At 35.4% G+C, this 23,942-nt stretch overlaps 1 protein-coding gene across 1 annotated transcript in view; it reads right to left on the bottom strand.

The window, feature by feature from the left end:
* Positions 1-4,276: 4,276 nt before the first annotated feature.
* LOC128985881 (soluble guanylate cyclase 88E-like) overlaps positions 4,277-23,942 on the bottom strand; it is a 287,954-nt gene continuing 268,288 nt past the window's right edge. The window contains exons 14-16 of the mRNA XM_054405845.1: positions 10,955-11,124; positions 7,214-7,517; positions 4,277-6,144 (exon numbers count right to left, since the gene is read on the bottom strand). Coding sequence (XP_054261820.1) covers positions 7,311-7,517; positions 10,955-11,124 — 377 coding nt within the window. The 3' untranslated portion in view covers positions 4,277-6,144; positions 7,214-7,310. The remainder of the gene's footprint in view (positions 6,145-7,213; positions 7,518-10,954; positions 11,125-23,942) is intronic.

Here is a 23,942-nt window from a genome sequence, read left to right as displayed (position 1 = left end):
AAAAGCAGATGAACAAAAACGTTTATTTTCAAGATCTTCCTTGATTACACTCACTATTCTATGCACTTGCTCAATGCCTTCGGCGGAATCCAAACTGATGGGAAGGCAACAATTCTTTTTCATCAATTATAATTTGGAGTCTTTTTAAGAAAAGTTTTTCAAAAACTTTAGAAACCACAGGAAGAAGAGATATAGGCCGATACGAGGATGCTTGATTTAAAGGTTGACCAGGTTTCGGAATAACAACAATTTGTGAAACCTTCCACTGTATTGGGAAGTATTCAAGGCGTAAAACTGCATTGAAAAGTACTGTAAGGAAAACTATTCCTTTTCTAGGAAGCTCTTTCAACACTTTACCTGTTATCAGATCATAACAAAAAACTTAAAACGTCCACAAATTTTCATTCCACCTATTCCAAAAGAAGACGGTTCTTGGGCCAAAAACAACATCGAGAAAGCAGATGTATTTGCTTCATACTTCAAGGAAGTGTTCAAGTCATATAATATTAATTCAAATGTTGAGCAAGAAATTTTGGAATTCCTCGATTCTCCAAATCAACTTGATTTACCAATAAAATTGTTCACACCATCTGAAGTAGCTAAAGTAATAAAAGACGATTTAAACGGCAAAAAAGCCCCCGGTTATGATCTGATAACAGGTAAAGTGTTGAAAGAGCTTCCTAGAAAAGGAATAGTTTTCCTTACAGTACTTTTCAATGCAGTTTTACGCCTTGAATACTTCCCAATACAGTGGAAGGTTTCACAAATTGTTGTTATTCCGAAACCTGGTCAACCTTTAAATCAAGCATCCTCGTATCGGCCTATATCTCTTCTTCCTGTGGTTTCTAAAGTTTTTGAAAAACTTTTCTTAAAAAGACTCCAAATTATAATTGATGAAAAAGAATTGTTGCCTTCCCATCAGTTTGGATTCCGCCGAAGGCATTGAGCAAGTGCATAGAATAGTGAATGTAATCAAGGAAGATCTTGAAAATAAACGTTTTTGTTCAAGGCGTTTGATAAAGTCTGGCACACAGGATTATTGATCAAAATTAAAACTTTGCTGCCCCATACATACTATGGAGTGTTGAAATCGTATTTGTCCAAACGCTTTTTTCAAATTAAATATCAAGATATAGTTACAGATGTGCATGAAATTGAGTCAGGTGTACCACAAGGCAGTGTTCTTGGACCTATTTTGTATATTTTGTTCACTTATGACCTTCCAAGTACTCAGGGTATTACGGTTGCAACATTTGCAGACGACACTGCTTTTTTATCATCAAATCAGGATCCTATTCTGGCATCATCAAACCTTCAGGCTGCATTAGACGATTTGTTTCAGGGGCTACAGAATTGGAAAATTAAAGTAAATGAAACAAAATCCGTTCAAGTTACATTTACTATGTCTACAAGAACTTGTCCCCCAGTAACATTGAATAATGTCATGCTTCCACAATCCAACGAAGTTAAGTACCTTTTTATGCATCTCGACAGACGGCTTACATGGCATTCACACATTTGGAACAAACGACTTCATTTAAATTTAAAAACAAACAAACTAAATTGGCTCATTGGTCTAAATTCAAAATTATCTTTTTAAAATAAAAAACTTTTATACAAAATTATATTGAACCCTATTTGGACCTACGGTATCCAACTCTGGGGAACCACTTCCAACTCAAACATAGAAATAGTTCAAAGGTTTCAATCGAAAACACTGAGAATAATTTTACAAGCACCATGGTTTGTCACAAATAAAGTAATTCATCAAGATTCAAAATTACCCTATGTTAAAGAAGAAATAAAGAAACGAAGTGAAAAATACCAAAGAAAATTAGAAACCCATCCAAATTTCCTGGCTGTTAACCTCCTCGACAATAGTGAAGCTACATATAGGCTCAAAAGAGTTAATCCAATAGACCTTCCAAATCGTTTTTAGTTAAACTTTTTAAAAGTTTTTGTATGTTAGTGCACTTGATGGAGTGTAACTAACCCATGTTAAAATGGTTATTAAATTTACTTATTATTCTAGTATAGAATAGATTAAAAAAAGTACAACATACTCTTATTTTATCTTAGCATAGTTTTCAGTTCACTTACTTTATTTGATACATTTATTATTAGTGTTTTGCCACAACACTGATCAAATTAAACCAAGGAAAATATCATAAAACTAAGCAGTACACAGTGTTCTTTTGTTTCTACAATCAATGAAATATCTGTTACTATGTTTTCTTAATGGTAAGTGTGAAAATGTAGAGGCAATGGACGATGGAACTGATTAAAAGAACTGGTTTGTATATTAAGTTATTTGTGGATATTTTTGTATAGTAGAATCAGAGATTTGAAATTGAAAATATCAATAATAATTTAAAAAATATGTAATTAAGGGAGATGAAGGTAAATCATGTATATCAAAGTTTTATTGAAGATTTGGTCAGTTTTTCTCAAATCAGCCTACACAAGGTTTAAAATTAATCAAAAGCAAAATGGTGGTATCCACTACTTACCAGATTTAAAAGTCATAACTTAAATGTTTCTATTAAGGCCATAAAAGTTGAATTTTTTGTTTTTTAAAGCGTTGGAGGATGTGTTTAACTATTATACGTAACAGATTTAAAGATTAAAATGTTTCTATTCTGTGTCCTCTTCCCGTTGCAATGCACGGGTACAACAGCTAGTATTAAATAAATAAATACAAACAACTTTACTGTCACAGCGCACAAGAGAAGCAAGAATAGGCCTAGGAACCGATACCGAGCGACGAGCATGTTCGCGAGCATGTTCGTGAGCATGCTCGTCCGTCTGTTGGCAACGCCGAGCATGTTCGCGAGCATGTTCGCCAACATGCTCGCGAACATGCTCGCCCGTGTATGGGGGGCTTTATGCAGCTGGAATGATTTAAAATGTAAGTTAATTATTATTTTCTGCGTTTTTTGCGATTTCTCAAAAATTCACTTTTTTAGCATCAAAGTCCCATTATCTCAGGAAGTAGTGAGTCAAATTATTTCAAAATTTTACCATATACTTAGCAGGTCTAAATGCACACTCCCTACCTGTTTTAGGCTTCTAGCTCAAAAACAAAAAAAAATATAAAAAATATTTTAATAAAATTAAAAGTCAACTTTTTTTTAATTATCAAAAATTCAAAAAGTACCAACGGATATAAGAAATCGAATATAAATACTAGGGTGTCTTTAGTATAATATATATATATATATATATACTAGGAAAAAAATTTCAGTTGCATATGTCTTATACTTTTTGAGATAATGGGTCACTTACATGTATACGTTTAACATTGCGGGTATAGGCGGCGTAGTACGTACATCTCCCCTTGACACGTTTGTATTTCATACGCACATACGACTTTTTGGTTTTTAAATTACAAACTTTTCTTTACATACGACATTTTACAAAGACATAGGACTTTTTGTTTTCAATTACTAGGGCATCTCATTAACATACGACTTTTTTTAGAAATGAATGCCTAAAGATTAACTGACTGTACAGGATGAATACAGGTAGACTCGAAAGGTGATTAGCTGTGCATTTGCAGTGTTGGTTTTCAGAAGGTCAAATCACTGAAGCAAATTACTTAACTCTGGGGTTGTCATTTGCTTGATTGACTCTAGACAAGGGCTGGGTAGTGCCAAGAAAGTAACTGCAAAAAGGCACAATTTACCTTGGGTAATACATTTGCACAATAAGCTGTTCCAGCTGCGATGCAATCCCATGGTCACTTGTAAGCCTGGTCCTATGTTTAAGGAAAACGGAGGGAACAACATTAAAGAACAATTGTTTGAATATAAAATCCCATCCTTAAGAAAATAATCATGATGTTTCAAGCCTTTATGAGTGATCAAATTTTAAATAAATATGTTCTGAACTAAATTTGTAAATTATGGAGTTATTTATTTTCCAGACTTTTTGATATTAACATATTCAGTGTAGAGTGTTTATGTATAAAACATGAAAAATTAAAAGAGATAATTATTGGAGTCATTCTAACAGAAAGAACCAGAAAGGAATGTTTATTTTTACAATATTATTAATAGAAATTATTAACTAAAAGAACTGAACATACTCAAAAGCTGATCATTGTAAAACAATAAATAATATTGTGAAACTGAACCCTTTCCTGGTCCTTCGTTTTACAATGGCTGATTCATTTTTCTCTCTTAATCTTGATTTATTGCACATAAAAACTCTACGGTTAGGAAAAAAAACAATTTATTAATTAAAAATAAATTTATTGTTATGGTAACACTAAAATATAACCACTTAAAACTAAACTCGTTACATATCACAAACGTAGAGAGAGGGAGATCTAGGAAGATACAATTCAATTTTAAACAAACTACAATTTAAATTGTCTGGTAAATTTAAGAACTATTTCTAAGGAAAGTTAATATTGTCTTCAAACATTGAGATTGTTCTAATTTCTATTCATATCGCCGAAAAAATAAACATTTAAAAGTTTAACCATAACATCAAAATAGACTTTTGTAAACTTAAATGCAACACTTAAAAAACATACAATTTTGATTTAATATCAAGAAAATTCTATCAACCAGAATATTACTCTAACATATACAATTTTAACCTATAAAAATAACACGGTTTTTTTATTTGTAAGCACTTCAAAGTCTCTTCACACTCAAAATGCAAACTCATATTTAACTTGTAGCTAAAAGTGAGTATAATAAGTGAAAGTAAATTTATTTATAATTCCCAAAATATTATCTACGGTTTCCTTGGACTTATAACGGCAATGATAAACTATAATAGAAAAATCCGGATGAAACACGTAAGTTTGTTTAAAAAAAATGTTTCGTTAATATTTGCCATTGAATTGTTACTACAAATATTGACATTACAGTCTTTTACATTTGACCTCTATCAATAATTAAAACATTTTATTTGTTAACTAGTCGAAAAATGTTATTCTAAATGTATTCTTCAAAAGAAAGAATTGTTGTAATCCAACCGAACAACGCTCTTTCATCCGGAAACTTCAAAGCATTTAATACAGTACAAGAGCAGTAATTAATTTTTAACTAAAAAGTCACAGTAAGAAGCATTTGTAAAAATATAATTAATGAATTGTAAGTTATTAGTTTGGTTGTTCTTTTAACTAGAATTAATGAAACCATACATTTAACATTTTAAGTAGATAATGCTGGTATTTATTAGGCCTGATGTAATTATAATATCACTCAAATGTGTAGGTGCTTACTCGATTCTTTTTACAAAGCACAAATAAAGCTACAACTATAGTTTTTAACTGTGCCAATGCACGTTGTCATCTAATAACATAATTTCGCATTATGAATAGGCCGAAAATCATTTCAAAGATTAAGGATTCGGAAAGAGTAAACATACTTTTATATATATGCATGCCATGAAAACATTCACGAAATCGTGAAACTAGGCAAACTATTAACCTAACTCATAGTGTATTCCTTGTTCTAATGAGTCGGCTGTTCCATATACATATCTCATGTAAGACTGGTTGAGCCAGAGTGTGCTGATAAAGCCAAACTATTTAATATATTTAATAAATTAAACTGCTTGATAAAATGAAACGAAAAAGTGTTTTATTGAAACAAGAAGGTAAACAATTACATACATAAACATACCACTATGAAACCATAGTTTATAGACAACCGACAGTTTTGGTTAACAGAACTTTTGCTTCGAAAAGAAAATACAAATCAAATGTAAACCAAATTTAGCACGAAAAATAAAATAAAAGTTTCCAAACATTTAATATTCCACTTTAATTAACTAACTGCTTTGATTAAACTACTTAGTAAAATTAAGTATAAACATTGTAGTTTTTCATTAACACTCTACGTATTCATCTGTATGGGTCTCTGGTCGAGATACTTTTTAAGGCTATATTAATTTACTATTTTTATAAAAAATGTTTAAGGGGTTTATTGAACCTTGATTTTTTTAACACAAATATGTATCTGGCCTGTCTGTACAACATATCAAGCAAGTCAAATGATGAGCCTATCCTGCAGCAAAGGTATTATCTTAACTGAAGGTTATAAGTATCTTCGCCGGGATGCGAACATACAATATCGCCGCATTTGATATATAGTCCGCCGTGGTATCAACTGAGCCACCGACTCACTACAAACAAACAAAATTAAATAATAGAGGTGCGAAGTGAAGCAAATAAACTGGGAGTCAAAACAGACTCTTTTCCATAACTCGAGACCACCTCACGGGTCTTTACGAGATACGTTAACCACTAGACTTGCAAGATTAACCAATCATCCATCTACGAAACTATTTAAAAGATAAATGATAGCAGATCAATTTCATGTTGCAGCGAATAAAATCGAAATAAAAACTAAATTTTAAGCAGTAAGTACGATGGAAATAAACACTTGGCATTTTATTAAAATATTCAGCAGACAGCAGCACACTCTTTTGTTACGGCTCATAAATTATAATTTAAACTTGCTGTAAATAATAAAAACCAAACGGCGCTTTACCATATTCAGGTTGTCACGTAAATAAACAGCCAATCTTAGGGAAATGTTTTTATGGGTAAAATTAAACTGAAAATCAAGAATGAAACTAAGAATAAAATATCTTTGTTAACCCGTTATCTGCCGTTTTATTTAGCATGAGTATTTTTCTAATCGATCATTATGAACCTTGGTATGTATATTAAGGTATAACGACCCCAGGTTTAAAAACATCGTATGGTTGGAAAAACGGCTGAAATGTCAATAGTTGTAGTTGTAAATGAGGTGCATCGTCACTAGCTTACTTAAATTATTTCTTATTCGATCTTTTTGGGCTTGATATCGTTAGATAGGAAATTTTGAATTCTAAATAAAAGTGTTCTGGACATTTTTTATAAAATCAGCCTTTTTTGTAAATACCGTTTTAAAATAAAACGGCCGCCATCTTAAAAAATAAAATTTGGACAAGCATAAGTCTTATCTACCTAAAAATTCAAATTTCATAAAGACCGTTAAGGAAATTTTAAAGATGAAAAAGATTAAGGTGCGCATATATATGTTCAACAACGGTTTTTAATTCCATTCTTGATTTGCTCTATAATTTAACCCATTTAACCATTTCCCGGAGTTTAACTGTTTACTTACGAGACGCCCTGTATAGTCAACAACAAACATTCTCATTCACTAAAACCTTCCCTCGTTCTATTTCAAACCTTTCCTCTGACCGTTATCTAAGATTCACCAAAAGTCATTCCAACACGTTGAAGCCTGTAAACAGCAACCAAGTAAGGATCACAGCAGTTTCTGTTGGAGGTGGAAGTCCTAGACTATCCCGCAGGAGTGACTGTGTTTTCCCCCGGGACTCTGGAAGCCTGCGCAGCACTGTTGCTGACTCACCAGACTGTTGGTGCTGCGGTTGACCTCCGCTCTCCGTGACAGACACCCATCGGACCGCGAGGTGGCTACCTGGGGACAGCGAGGTCCAGGTCCAGAGACGTCCCTGGTAGACGGAAGGGACGGAACTGTCACCTACAACGAGTATAAACCACATGGTTTCATTAATCATGCTGAAGAAATTAAGTTCGATTTGTAAAACGCCGACACACCAGGATATAAATTTTGAGACAAGAGTGACTGAAAAGTGTTGAATGGACGAGATAATAGCTTACTTGCATAAGATCAGTTAATGCTTTAGCTAGGATAAGGTCTGTAATCAAGAAAGCTGTGTTATGTGTTTAACCCTTTCCTTCCTATAATATCCACGTGGATACAGTTATTCTTGATTTTTTTTCTCTGTTAAGACAGTTTTACCCACACATTTCTATTTCTATGCACTGTACAAAGCAAACATTCTTCTATGAAAATGACATTTTTCAACGTTTTAAGCACTGAATTAAAAATAAGAAAAACTATAATACAGTTGGATATACACATGATCTGATGTGGATGAATTTCTTCAACTTTTAGAGGTCAGTATAATATTGCTTAACTCTCAGTTTTAGGGAACGATATCAAGTACACCAGTAGACACCATAAATTAAACACCTCTAGACAATTTTAATATTTTTATTGAAAATTATTTGTTTGATATGTTTGTTGAACATACTAACATATACCCACAACAAAATGGATATAGCCTATATGCCACTGGTCTAGAGATGCAGAAGTTTGTTGGGATACTGCTGTACACTGGCATTGCCAATTTTCCCCAGTATCGTATGTTTTGGGGAATGAAAACCAGATTCCCACCTGTTACAAAAACAATGAGCAGAGGCAGATTAAGTTTAATCTCAAAATATTTTTACCTGGTTGATAATACAACACGAGTTTCATGGGATAAACTATACAAGGTTCGTCTCTTGATTGATTCTATTGTTGAATTTTGCAGACAAATACCACCAGAACAAAACCAGTTAGTGGATGAACATGTGATATATATAAGGGTAGCTAAAGCCTAAAGCAGTACGTGAAAAAAAAGTTGGGGTATAAGGTGTTTATGAGATGCAGTGCGACAGGATTAATGGATGACTTTACCATTTATTTTGGGGAAAGATTCATGAGCTGATTACAATCTAGGTTTTTCAGGTGACATTTTTGTAGACACATGCCAGAATTTACATACAAACAAAAACTGTAGATTGTTTTGACAATTGGCTTACTTCGGCAAAACCTTTCAAACATTTAAAAGATCAAGGCAATTTGGCCACTGATATAATCCGCCCCGTCAGGAAATATGATTGTCCTATGCTCAGCGAAAAGAAACCCAAGTACACGACAGTGCCGTTTAACAACAAAAAAATGGCTTATTGGCCGTTAGATGGGATGACAATAAACAAATCACCATGCTATCGGCCATTGACGAACTTGAGAGGTGGGACAAAAACAGGCTACAAATCGATGTTCCAGGTCCATCCATTGTACAGGTATAAAACCAGTCTATGGGTGTGTTGGATTTATTCAGAAATCTTATTGCCTTCTACAGAGTTGACGTAATGGGCAATGGGGGGTATATGTGGATTGCGCACTGGTGTTACAATGCTCCTACTGTTAATGATTGGGTACTGAATCGGAGGCACATGGCTCAGTTGAGACAGAGTATGTAATATTTATTACTAGACTTCCAAGTATACATGCGGAAGCATTGTGCATGAAAGACACGGTGCCTAAAATATAACAATAGTAAAAATTACAACCTGAATAATGACTTTTGTAAGACCGAATTTAAAGAATATTGTAAGACTGAACAATATTGTAACCCTACAATAATTATTAGTCGTAACTGTTTTTCCATTAGTATCTCTCTTTTATATTTTGTTATTTTACGTAAATATACATAAACATTCAAGAAATAATAGTCTTCTACGAAATAAAGGAAGTTTATTTCTTGTGTAGAAAAAACTGTTCTCTAGCAGAATCTACTTATATTGTACGGTGCCCTGACAGGCGACACCCTAATAGAAAATCCTCCAAGAAAATAGTTGACAATCTTAAGAACTATGGTCATTCAAGAAAAAGAAACAGCGACCTATGATTGCGTTCACGGAAGAAATGAAAACTAAAATCGTCGCTTGTTTTTAAGTAAATCCTAACTCAAGTACAAGAGGAGTAGCAGAGATTTTTAGAGTATCAAAATTGTATGTTAATAGTGTTCTGAAGAAACATAACTTTCATCCCTACAAGGTTACAGTCTTCCAGGCTAACCTACCCGGTGATGAAGACGATTACAGTCTTGTTACTGGTTCTTAGACCAAGCTTTAGATGATCCAAGCCTTGAATCCAAAATTATTTTGACGGATGGAACTAATTTATCAAATAAAGGAATGGTGAACAGACGAAACAACCACTACTGGTCTACCGTAAACCCTCTAATTGTTAGAGAAGGCCGTGATCAAGTTCGGTTGTCTATTAGGCCTAACTGCTGGAGTGCGATACTTGATATTAGGATATTAGCCGTCCATTTTTACGAGGGTTCCCTAACAGGCGTCAGTTATCGAGAAATCTTAGAACACGTCCTTGTTGTGGCCTTAGAGAACATTCCTCTTAACACAAGATAACAGTTGATCTATCAACAAGAAGGGCGCCACCTCACAATAGTGATATAGTGTACACTTTTCTGGACGAGCATTTAAAAATCAATCAATTGCTTTCTAGCTTTTCTACTCAAGGCGAACAATTGATGTTCAATATACGAGCACTACATCTACTTAGCTACTCAGATCTGTATCACATAACCCAACTTTAACCCAATTACATGTCACTAGGCGAGGGTACTTAAACTTAAATACGTACAGTATAATCTTTTTACCAATAGTTTACAAGATGCAGGTATAAGAAAGATAACCAGAAATTGACAAGATGATGTTTCACATGCAACAGTCTCCAGTGAAGTTTCCAGTTAAATGCTTCAAATCGTAAGGAACAATATAGTTGACACCAAAATGTATAGCTAAAATATAGTAGCCATCACAAGCCACGGCGTACCAGTCATCGTATAACACATCCAAGATGGCATAGAAGTATAAGTCTAATAAATTAAATGAGCCTCCCACTAAGTGTCCTAATATAAAAAAACTTTACTTTCTCTCAAATTTTCTTTATGATTCTGGTTGATGTGACAAACTGGTATAATATAATTTATATAAAGTTGTCCTTTCATTCAAGCTTGGTTAAAAGATTGTCATATTCTGCAGAAATCTATAATTGCTATCAGCGCACTATGTCGGCGACTGGATTCAACCACTTTTAATTGTATTTTAATACTGACATGTATTTTAATACTGACATGTATTTTAGCCTAAAAGAACACTACCTGGATGGAGGGTCGCCTCTCCTCAGACTCCCTGGCAGAAATCTATAATTGCTATCAGCGCACTATGTCGGCGACTGGATTCAACCACTTTTAATTGTATTTTAATACTGACATGTATTTTAATACTGACATGTATTTTAGTCTAAAAGAATATTACCTGGATGGAGGGTCGCCTCTCCTCAGACTCCCTGGCAGGCGGGTTGGGGGAGGACGTTCTTCTACCGCAGGGACTGTGGGGCCGCGGAGGATACTCGGGACCATACGATGCTGAAGACTGCAGGAAGTTGCTGCCGGTGCTGATAGCAATCACAGAGGTCGACCGGTATTCTGTAAACACGAGGCTTTATATACAATATCCCCCCCTATGCATAGTGTATGGAGAAAATATCGTTTTCGTAAAAGAATTTTATTTTGGGCTATGGTTAGTTATATATCTTTTGGGGCACCCCTGAATTTGGAAATTGGTTTTTCATTTGATGGATGTATGTATGTTTAATATCTATGCAACATTCAATCAAAATCACATGCAGATGAATGGAGCAACATATTTTGAGAAAGCTTAACATAATTGTGCGAAAAATGCCAATCGATTCTGTTAAATCACTATCACTCACCTGTTTCTGTTACTAGTCACTATTGCACACCACGCATTTTTTTTGTTTCAAGGGAATACTCACAATAAAGTCATTTGATGTATTATTTATCATTTGTTTTACATTGCAAATCAAAGAAGGATAAAAGAATAACTGCATACTAATTTTAATCATGGAATAATTTTACTTTAAACGAGTTTCATGTAAAGATTGTAAGTTTCTAAATTAGTTGTGGCAATTCATTTTACAATAGCATTAACCTCTAAATATGACTTTAAAATTCGTTTAAAGATACGACATAGTTGAGGAATGGCTGTTCGATACCATTGCGAAAAAAAATTAATTTTATATTTAATAAAATATAATTGTAATAAAATGAAAGAGTAAATTTTAGTAATGCAAAATTGAATAGGTAAATAAATACTCTACTGGAACTAATTTAAACATTGCTATATTCTCAAAAGCGTTTGAAAGTAATATGTATTATTAGGAAGCATCCTTTACTCTATTATAGTGTATTTATCAGTTAGTATCTTTTAGTATATTTATTTAATCGTTTATCTTTACTTAGATAAGACAAATTACGATATTTCTCTCATAACCATAACTTAGTTATTTACTTTATGTTTCATCGTTACTACTAGACGATAGATTTTGTGAATTAAACTAAAACTAATGTCATGAAGATTGACTAAAAGGCGAGTAAAGTGTAAAAATCAATTGAAAAGAGTAATTTCCCTGAAAGATATTTTTGGTCAAGAGAAAAGCAAACATTTCCAGCCAAAGTTGAAAAGTTTCATTCGAGAGATTTGTGACTGAAGACTCTTTTGGCAAAAGCTACTAATACCAATATTCTAACTACTCGACTCTTCATGCACGAAACGTTAAGTTTATATAGTTGATTATTATACTCTACACTCAGAAATTTGCAGCATTTATACCAAAACTATTGTGGTAGGCATTGCTCCTTGTAAGAACATTTATAGACAACATTGTGCAAATTATCAGTTTGTCATTCCATCACACAAACACTCATGAACCAAATTAGCTGAAAATTTAAAATATAGCCTATGCATTTAAGTGTGTACCAGGTTTATTGTACAGTATTACTGTTTTATTTACTTTATTTTTTACTTAGTCTTTTGCATCAGGAAAATGAGCGATACATATTTATTCATTTCAATGGCAACACACATAGAATGCATTCATTGCATTTGATTTATTCTCACTCAATTAGCTATTAGTGTAGTACTCATGGTAAGACCTGAGTCCGGGACCGATTTACTTTTTCGTTTTGAGGTCCCTAAGAGGCCAAAAACACTATCCGGTCAAGTTCATATATTTAGTAAATTTCTTTCAAATTTGTTATGATTTCGTTATTTTTTCCTACCTAAGTAATTTTTTTGCAAATATTATAAATGCTTTGTGTTTAAATAAGTTGGCTTTAAATTTAACCCGTTACATGTTTTTCGTAACTTTACTCTTTGACCCCCAAAACTTGGGTTTACTGTCAAAATTTGAAAGGTATTGCCACTCTTTTTGAGCCTCATGTTATTTTTATGGGGAATAACATTTAAATTTAATAACTTTGGTATAATCATGTGAATCGGTTAGAAACGTGCTAGAACTTGAAATTTGGTAGTATTGTAGTATGGGACCCTAAATTAATGGTGGAATTTGCAAGAGTCACATTTTCAAATTTGAGCTCCCCCAAAAATCCAAAATTTCGGACATCTAAAAAGGACAATACTTTTTTTACGGCTATAACTCAAAAAACGGTAAGAGCTAGCCAAGATTTGAAAGAATTGTCATGGTCAGGAATTAAATTTTCTACAAAACTCTCTCAAGCGTCTTCTATCTATTATTATTTGGCAAATAAGTTAATAGCATCTTTTTTATAGTGTCTATCAATGTATACATTCATTTTTTGTATGAATATTCCGATTGTGGAAGCGTTAAAATTAAGTAAATGATAATACATACTCTGTATGTTTTCACTCTATCATGAACGTAAAAAAACGCATATAGTTAAGAGGAAGTATACATGTTCGACAGCTACATGTGGGTCAAACGAAAAAGGTGTCAAACGAAAAACCGTTCAATCCGTTCGGCCATTCCCAATCAACACGAATGGAAAGGATAAAGAGAAGAAGAAAGGGAAGAGAACGTCCATTGATTGAAGAAGCTCGAGAAACATACCATAGGGCTAACCCGTCAACATCGTCTAGTTTATCCTTTGAAGTTAGTGAAGTAGCCAATAACAGTGAGTTAAGTGGCGCAAATTCAAACGAGACACCATACTGTTTGTCCAGTAGTGAGAGTGATGATACTGGAGCGAGATTTAATTTATCGTCCAGAGAAAACGAAGAACTTTTTTCAGAATCAAAATACAATAGTATCTTGTTACCCTGAGTGTTTTTCCAAATTACCAGTTGATGCAAGAACCATATTCGGAACTCCCCGGAACTTAAATTTTAGGTCTTTACCCCCTGGTGAATATTTCCACATTGGCTTAAAAAGTAGCTTGATAAATTGTTATCATAAAAGTCAGAAGTTCTAGAATTTGTACATGTATTGTTTAGCGTTGACAGGCTGCCTGCTGCCTTTATTTAAGAGTAGTAAATAGTGTAGTAGTACTTGTGCAAATGCCCACAACTTCATTGCGGAATAATGTTTTCCCATTGGCGTTTACTATGGTCAAGGCAAACCTGAAAGGTAAGAAGCGTTTCTTGAACTTTTCTTAGAAGAATTAATAGATGTTTTGGAAAATGGAATTTTTCAATAATGTTTCTGAGAGAATTTAACTTTTGTGGTTTTGTTGTGACGCTCCAGCAAAAGCTTATCTTCTAGGCACCATAACCCACACTGGTTTCATTTTTCATTTCATTTTTCATTTTTATTTTCCACGGCAATGCTATTTACAATTTGGTTTCTTCAGTTGCACAAGATGCAAAGTTAAGGGTGTGACGTATGATAGAAGGAGGATCTTTACTGCAACATATTGCCCACCTAGATCAGATTGTGATTTTTCGTAAAAGAAGAGACTTACATTATCAGCCTGCTGATCGTCCCACACCTTTAGTTCCTGGTCTAAAATTTGTAAAATCTGTCATTCTAGATTGCATGCACTTGGTGTGTCTAGGTGTTGTGAGAACGCTGCTTTCAATTGGGTTTTTCAAATTGTTGACCACCCAACGACAAATTTGTGAATTTTTGTTAGTAGCTTGATGCTTAGTGGCGTCATGACTGAAACCAGGAAGTATCGAGTATATCGTTGATACTATCGATAAGCTATTGCTAAGATGTTCGCAAACCAGCATGATCAGGCTACCGTATGTGAATTTCAAAAAATTGGGTTTTTAAAATTGTTGATTCCCACACACAGAACAACTATTTATAATAAATCATTTGTAGTCACAGCATGCCGCCTATGGAACTCTATACCCGATGCCATTAAATCCATAGAAAACCGATCCCGACTGAAGGCGACACTGAAAGAATATTATCTCAACCGGATGGTAGTGGCGTGGCGGGATGGCGTGCGTTAGGCTTAGCTGCTGCAAAGAGTGTATGTGTGTGTGACTGTATGCTAGGAAAATAAATGTATGTTATGTTGTTTATTATTAATTATGTTACGAAATGTGTATTTTACTTTTGTTCATATCATGTATTATTGTTATTACTATTATTATTTAGAGGTTAACTGTAAGAAAGGACCATGAGGTCCTAAGTTCGCCTCAATAAAGAAGGATTTTCATTTCATTTCATTTCATTTCATTTCATTTCATTTCATTTCATTTCATTTCATTTCATTCCCCGACGAAATAATACCCCATCTTTTATTGTTTTGATCTAGTCGAACTTAAAAAAAAAACAATTTATTATACATACATTAGTATTTTTATACGGTAATAATTGGTTACTGAGATATTGGAGTAGGGGAAAATTGCTATAGTTTGCTTGTTTCTGGATATATTTTGCAATTACGCAAATCTATTTATTTCATGGTAAGCGATTGACGTTACAAAAACACACTCTTTCACCTTTCTTGTTGTAGAAAACGTAAGTAACTCATAGAAACTAATGTTATTTAAGATAAAAATGAATTCGCCATTATTAGTTTAATTTTATTGTAAAGATTAGGCAAATGAAAATTCTTTAAGTCTGCATGTTAGTTACGACGGGGTATTAGTAATTTGTAGATTAATTTATGCTAAGTAATCGTACATATTTGGCTATTTGTATACATATTTATAAAGACTGACCTCCTATTATAAAGCAAAAAACATTTGTGGATGTTCTTGGAGACTGAACACTTCTCCTGATGTTATTTAGACAACAAACTTTGATTTGGGCTGTAGATAGGCCTATTAACTTCCTCCACTAACATTCATTGGGCAGTAGGCTTAGGATACTGTTTTGACTGACTTGCCACTGCCACTGACTTCTTTTTTTATGGGACTTGCGGGAACGATACTTAAGATACTTAAGAAACATTTGCATCGTCCAATGACTCAAAATGGAGGACATGTATTCTTCTGCGACAGCCTGGCTCTTATTCTTCATTTTCATAAGCTGTAAGAGACTGGACTCCTCTTTGAAACTTTACGGCATCAGCCATTCCTCTTTCAAAATTATATAAATAAACAAAATGGAGAAAACGTCTTGATTAAGTTGCTAACTGAAAATTTTCAACTAGGCCTAATATGAGACAATGTATAATTTACATTTTATGATTTATTTTCCACATCAATTTACTATATTCATAAACATGGGTAAAAGCAATTTTCGAAATAATAATGATATTAATGTAATGTGATATTTGGCCTATAGTAGATAATTTAGTACAAACAACATACCTGCCCTAAAGTTAGAAACAATTATTCATTTGTTTTTTTATTTTTTTTGAACCTGCTAAAAATTCACTAATAAATGTTGTGACGCATAGCGGCACGCTATATTTTTTTATAGTGTGTGCGGTTCGCGAAGCCGGGCTGCATGTTCATCTCGTTGCCTGCCGCGACTGCATCAATGCTCTATCCCCACCTTTCCTAGTCTTGTCCTCCTTCTTCGACAACCGGCTACTACACAGAAAACCTCTCCGTAAAATCCAGGATGTCTCTTCGATGTTTGGGATAAGTTATCATACTTAGTTAATATGTAGAAATTAAGTAGGGAAAATGTCTGGCTAAGTCAGGTAACTAGCGGGGAGCCCTTCTGGCTCACCCGACTATGGAAATGTAGGAATTGACAAGTTAGCCGCTGCCACCAACCTTTCGAAACATGAATACTAATCCACATGTTCCCAGAATGTAACTTAATAGTTTAAATCAATTCATACTTATTTTTCATTCAGTATTCAATTACATATCACTCATTTGCTCATCAATAATTAGTAAGTAATTACCCAAGTTCAGTTCATAGTGGAAGGATAGGTTTATATTTAAATAGTTAGTTCCATTAGTTCAAATCAAAGCTGGCTAGGCAAGTGTTCTGATCTGGGTAAAAGGTCTCCGTCCCTCTGGTCCCCAGCAATCTTCCTAATTCTATTGGTAGCAGATTCAGCACGCTGAAATTAAGTTTGGTCCAGACACACCTTTTCCTAACCTATTAGCATTACCCTGTTTATTCCCTCCTGATTACCCGAATTTCCCTCCTCCATCCCATACCTTAACCCCGCACCCCCTCACCAAACGGACCAACGGCTACATATGGTTGCAGGCTTTGGCCTAGATCAGGGTACTTAACCTAGGCAATTTCAGTTTCATTTTTAGGTAAAAGAAGTAAGTGTACATTCTGGGGATATTTTTTTTTTCTCCTGGCAAAAAGTAAAGTGCATTTTTCCCTGACTTAACCGACACGGATAGGTAGGCTAGTGGTTAAGCTGTTTTTGGTTAGTAAATTGGTAGGGAAGTGTAAATTGGTTAGGCTAGGTTGACCAACCAGGATTAGTGTGACATAGGTAGGGCTGTGTGTGTTTTGTCTGTTTTTATGTTACAGGAGATCTTACCACCTTTCGAGCCTAGGCAGTGGACAGTGGATTTAGTGAACAAGTGTTGTGAATTTCGATTTTAAAGTTAAGCCTAGCAAGAGGCATTAGCTGGTCTGTAATATTTAGTGGGTGTAAGGTACAAGGTAGGGTATTAAAACGACCTGCAGCCCAATTTTGTTAAATTAAAGTGGTACTTTGCCCAGCACAAGGTGTTTTTGTTGGCTTAATGACCAGATTATTTTAAATTAAAATCAGCACCTTGTGAACCAGTGTAGAGTCAGTGTTATATGTGTTCTATGTCCTATTAAATAAATCATTTTTCATGCAATAGCCTATTTGTCACCAATTTGTTCTAGTGTAATTTGCTGTTGTTATTTGTCACCTGTGCCTTATTTATTCTTGTCAAATGTATTGTGTCATATGAATTGTCTTTATTACTTATTTTGTCACACTATTGGTCATCCCTAGTAAGCCTTAGTTAGTCATTTTTGTCCAAATTTTCAGTAGAGCAAATCTGTTGGGAAAAGTTACTAGGCTAGGCCTACTTTACCTTTTACAGTAGACAGTTTTTTGGTTATTAAAATTTGTTAATGATTAGTAGGCTAGTTTTTTAAGTTCTGCAATAGTAGTTTAGGTTACCAGGAACCTTATGGTTACCATTTCATTTATCTAGTTTGTTTTTATTATTGCCAGAACTCAGTTTTTGTCTGGGCGGACACTCGAATTAGGCCGGAATCCACGCCATTTACAGTAAGCGCTGTCAAGTAGAGCCAACAGCAATATCTGGTTTTCTGCTAGCAATACAGTAATTTTAGTTAGTGTGTATACTCATAACAATTTGGTTACCCATTTTAGCTGGAAATTCGAGACATAGCCTACGACAAAGGATATTTTACTTTGAAGCAAGGAAATTAGGTATTTGAATGCAATTTGCAATTTCATTAGGAAAAAATTTTGTTTTGTGTCCAATACAACATTTTGAGTAGAGTTTTGAATTGTGTGTAGGCCTACATTTAGGAGGGTTTTGTGCGAGTTTATGTACAATTGTATTTTGTTAAGTGGGGTTTTTTTTAAGCAATCGCCTTTGTTAGTTCGACGAATCTACACTTCTATTCGTAGTCGGTTGAGCAGTTTTGGGTTTCACCGAGTTGCAATTAGGTTAGGTGAATTTAAGAGTTGGTCATGAACCAAGAAAAATCTTCGTTAAATATTCAGGTAATCGGCGACTCTTATGCCACTCGATTTTACAATTTTTGTCAAACCAATCGTCACTCAACTGGAAGATTACAACCAATCTTAGTCAAGGGCATTTCTGGAGCAAGAATATCCGAGCTCAAGAGTTTTGTTAAGTTAAATAGTACTGCGATACAGCCACACATGCCACTGTTGTTTTTCTTAGGTAATAATGATTTTTTGGCAAATGTTGGAATTACAGTTTTTAAGAACTCCTTTTTGTCTTTTCTGAGATTATTACGTCGGAATTATCCTGGGATGGTAGTTGTGTTTACGACGTTACCGCATTATCCAAGGATAAGGAATTCTTTTTCAGCAATCAACCGTCTGCATCAAATAAACAAATTTTTGCTGACTTTACGTTCAGAGTTTACTAAGGTAATAGACATCCCCGACGAATTGAATCACATGCAATATTTTCATGCCTATTATGGAAGGTCAATGCGTCGTGATGACATTCATTTAAATAGCGACGCATTTGCGACGTTTATTCCATCAATAGAAAACTCTCTTTCTCCAACTCTCACGCAAGAATGATTGATCCCTCATTGCAAGCACTTGCAATTTGTCACAAACAAAAAAAACTTTTGTGTGCTCCAGAGAATTACCTAGCTGCGATTGAGTCATAGGCTATTTTTTTTTTTGGGCTTAGTTATTTTTTTTTGCGATTCCTCATTTCTTGTGTCGGTAGCGTTGCCTGGGGTTCCCCCTTGTTCAATTTTGAATTTCGAGTGAGAAAGTGAAGGGGTAACCGTAGGCGGTAGGTGTTTAGTGTTTAGAGAAATATTTATTTGTTTTGTAAGCTTCTTTGTTGTTTAGGCGACATGCCTTCTAGAATATATTCTCCCGAGGAGTTACCAACAGGCACTTCCTGGGTATGCACTCTCAATGCGCAGGATGCGACAAATCAGTGTCATGTTTTGGGGATTGCACCCTCAGCGACCTTGTCAGTGAATAGGACCTTGTTAAGCGAATTTTTGAAAACATTGCAATTGAACGGCGGAACCGAGCCCTTGCCCATCAATGCCAGGCCGGACCTGACCTGTCCAACGACCATTGCTCCAAATCAAACTGACGACAAATCTCCTCAGGTCCTGACCACCACTCAGTCTCCCGGCACGAATCAGGAGGTAAACGACGCCGGCTCTAGTGGCACAAGCGGCGCCGCGACCCAGAGCACCGACAGCGCAAATTCTCTTCAAGCGAATTGGACCCAGTTGGTTCAGCAAACTGCGATCGCAGTCGGTCAACAGGTTTTTTCTGCCATGACCAAGAGTCGTTCCCCCCCTCGCCCAGTTCAGAGCAAAAACAGGGTTTTAGACGATCTCGTAAGGGACTTGCCCGTCACTACTGGTTCGGAGCCTCGTGAATTGGCCGTGTTTTTGATTGCAGCTTCCAAAATATCAAAATTGGATTTGTTTGACGACGAAGATGTTTTGCTAGCGATTCTTCCCCGCACTGCGGAACAGTTAAGGTCATTTTGGCTCAAGGGAATCGCCGATCACATCAATCTGGAGCAGGTCATCTCGCGTGTTAGGGATTTTTTTCTCCCTGCGCAAGTCAGGCATGCGATAATTTCTTCCATGGTCTACAGGATTCAACGACCCTCAGAATCTCTTTCCGAATTTGTCGACGCCATTTCTGCCGCCTCAGCATTGTTAGTCTCTGACTTCTCAGAACGCGATGTGCTCGATACGGTGCTGAACGGTTTGAATGCACCGACGCGGGCGGCTCTTGCTGCTTTTCCTGCTGCGTGTAGTCTGTCTGATCTCCGGGCCTTAGTACCCAGGGTTCAGACTTGTTATAAAATACTATTGTTACAAGTTAAATAGAATGAAATGAAAAGAATACTTTACTGGAAGAAACTTTTATGATGTACTAAATTGGTCAAACTTATTTACAGAATAATTAATGAACAACAGAAAACCATATGTAAAACAGAAACATTTGAATTCTCATAAGGAAGTCAAAGAGTACTAAATATAATAAACAAAGTCCAATAGTTATTATATGCAACACTCCCCCTACTCAAGGCTTCCTTAGAGACTTCATAGGGACGTTAAGCCAGTCCAATTTTCTGTCTTAAAACCTTCAACCTTGGTCCAAGAAGAGGTTTTGTAAACAAATCAGCTAGTTGTTCACTTGTGTCAATTTTCTTTACTTCAAGGTTTCCTGCTGTCACTTGTTCTTGAATGAAAAAGTGTTTGGTTCATAATATGCGTTCCCCGTAACGGCACTCATCACAAAATCTTCAAAACGAATGGGCTGCCTTACCATAGCTCTATCTCGGAGTTGGCGAGTTTGCACAACGTTTTCTTCATGTTGTTCTGCTTCCTCGTCTGTCAATTTATCATCTTCCGATTCATCTTCAGGAATGGGAACATTTTCTACTACAGGGGCTGAACAGTTCTCATCTTTTGCTTCATCGGGGACTTTTTCTTCTGAAGGTATAGGCCTATTTACTATAGATTGACTAATAGGCTCTTTCAAAAATTTTACATCCCTGGACCGAATGACAGTACATTTCCATGAATTCCAGAGACGATATCCATCATTACCATCATATCCAATAAGTTTGCATTTCATCGCTTTCTTGTCAAACTTTCGTCTTCTTTGCTTTGGAACATGGACAAAACAATCTGTCCCGATAACCCGTAAATGTTTTATCGTAGGTCTTTTTCCAAACCATAATTCATATGGAGTCTTTCCGGCAACTGATGACTTAGCAGTTCTGTTCAAAATATAGGCTGCAGTGTTTATCAATTCGGCCCACAAGCCTTGAGGCAGATCACCGTGAGCATGCATCATTGACCTTGCACATTCAACTATGGTCCGATTTTCTCTCTCTGCAGATCCATTCTGTTGTGGTGTGTATGGCATTGTGATCAACTGTTGTATTCCATTCACTTGAAGGACTTGTCTAATACTTTCGTTGTCAAATTCACCTCCTCCATCACATCTCAACTTACATATTACATGGCCTGTGACTTTGACTTCTGCAAGAAACTGCTTCAGCTTCTCTACAACTTGAGATTTTGTCTTCATAAAATACACACTGCGGTAGCGAGTACAGTCATCCTTGAACAATACAAAGTACTTTGAACCTCCAATCGACTCAAAGAAAGGTCCACAAACATCAGAGTGAACGATTTCACCAGGTACTGAAGCTCTGTGTTCATCTCTGTTCCTGAATTGTGTTCTGTGCATTTTTCCATAAGCACAACCTTCACATACCTCATTGTCAAGCTTGAGATTAAGGTTTAGTTCTCTCCTTGCAATTTCTTGAACATGAGTTTTGCTTTGATGTCCTAGTCGTTCATGAAGTAACTGCAACTGATTTACAATTGGAACTCCTTCCATAACAGCCATGAGGTCTACTGATTTTCTTACTGCTAATTTAAACAAGCCTCCACCTGGACTTCTATGTCCTTTGATGAGTGGTTTACCATTTCTATCAAACAAAGTGCAATCCTTGGATGTTGATACAAATTTACTATTTACATTTAAATCTTGAGCAGCGGTTACTGAAAATAGGTTTGCGAAGATACCAGGTACATACCATACATTGGTTAGTTTTACTGAATTCCAAATACCATCCAAATTTGCTTCCATGCAAATTGTTCCTCTACCAATAGCACTTGTCTGTTGTCCATTTGCCATTGTAACTGCATGAGGTAACTCAAATTGTTCAAAGTCAGTAAACATTTCCCTACAATGTGTAACATGGTTGGTAGCACCACTGTCCACGTACCAATCATGTGATACGCTGGTATTATGGGTTTGAAAAACACAATTACTTAATATGGTTAGTGCTGCTTGTTTGGATTGTTTTTCCAAGCTTTTATTTTCAGGTTTTCTTTCAGGTTTTCCATCCGCTATCCATTTCTGACACTCTTGCAACCAATGTCCTTTCTTGTGACAATAGTGGCATGGAAACTTTTTCTTTTTATCATTGTTCTTGCTGTTTTTCTGTAGACCTACTAAGTTACCTTTTCCTTCTTTAGATCTATTGACCGCCATTAAAGCTGTATCTTCTTTCTCTTTTTCCTTTGAAGTCAGCTTTCTTGCTTCTGTACACAGCCAATTTGTAAGATTGTCAAGGTTTCTCGCTTTATCCTTGTGAATCATTAACCAAGTTGTCTGAAAGTTGGAATATTCTGCTGGTAGGATTTCAAAAATCTTGCAAATCAACAATATCTGAGGTAAACTATCTTCTTTCTTGTCTTGGATTTTCTTAATTTCTTCTTGAAGCTTTACCCATAATGACTTGATTGCAGATAGGTTCCCAGCCATATCCAAGTGTTGATCCCATTTGTAGGTGAAGAACAGAGAGCATATATCATAGGCTTTATTTTCCTCTATTTCCGCAAATAGATTATGCAGCTCCTTCCAAACCTCATCTGGTTTTTCTAGGTTTCTTACCTGAGCTCTTACTTCCTTACTTAATGAAGATGCTAACATAAACATTACTTCTGACTGTGTTTTGTTATACTTATCCATCTTCATTTCGTATTCTTTCATTTCTGCAGCTTGTGTTTCATCTTTAGATCTCTCTGGCAATTCCATTTTACCAGAAATGGCTTCGTATGCATCTGGGATTCCTTTAAGCCTAATTTGCATTAGATATTTCCAATCATCCCAGTTGTCCTTTCCATGCAGCAATTCCATTTTCTGCATAACGAATTCCATACTAAAGATTTTATCTCAAGCAATAAATTATTCTATTTAAAACCTGTAACACACAATGTAAGGGTGTCTGGACCCATAACCTGTTATAAAATACTATTGTTACAAGTTAAATAGAATGAAATGAAAAGAATACTTTACTGGAAGAAACTTTTATGATGTACTAAATTGGTCAAACTTATTTACAGAATAATTAATGAACAACAGAAAACCATATGTAAAACAGAAACATTTGAATTCTCATAAGGAAGTCAAAGAGTACTAAATATAATAAACAAAGTCCAATAGTTATTATATGCAACAAGACTGTCCGCGCGCTGGAACGGGGGCAGGCCGTCTCGCGACCGGGTTTCCCACAGCGCAGTGTTGAGCACGGGCAGAGCTATCAATCAAACCCACCAGGGGAGTGGCGAAATCGACGAAGCAACCACAATTTTCCAGGCCACAGCGTCCAACGTTTCTCAAATGTTCAGCCACAGACTTTTCCACCTCACATTCCGCGTTTTCCGTTTCACCAGAACAATCAGCAATTTCCAAGGTCACATCAACCACCTCAACGTTTTGTATCAAACCGCGAGTCGCCGTCGACATTCCAAACTCAGGGAAACTCCAAAGGGGAGCACCGTTAGGCACCGCAGCGC

Source organism: Macrosteles quadrilineatus, unplaced genomic scaffold, assembly GCF_028750875.1.
Source record: "Macrosteles quadrilineatus isolate MER2022 unplaced genomic scaffold, UCM_ALF_1.0 Scaffold_2__2_contigs__length_208266976, whole genome shotgun sequence".
Taxonomy (NCBI): domain Eukaryota; kingdom Metazoa; phylum Arthropoda; class Insecta; order Hemiptera; family Cicadellidae; genus Macrosteles; species Macrosteles quadrilineatus.
Note: the sequence above shows the minus strand (reverse complement) of the source record. Positions and strands in the feature narration are given on the sequence as shown.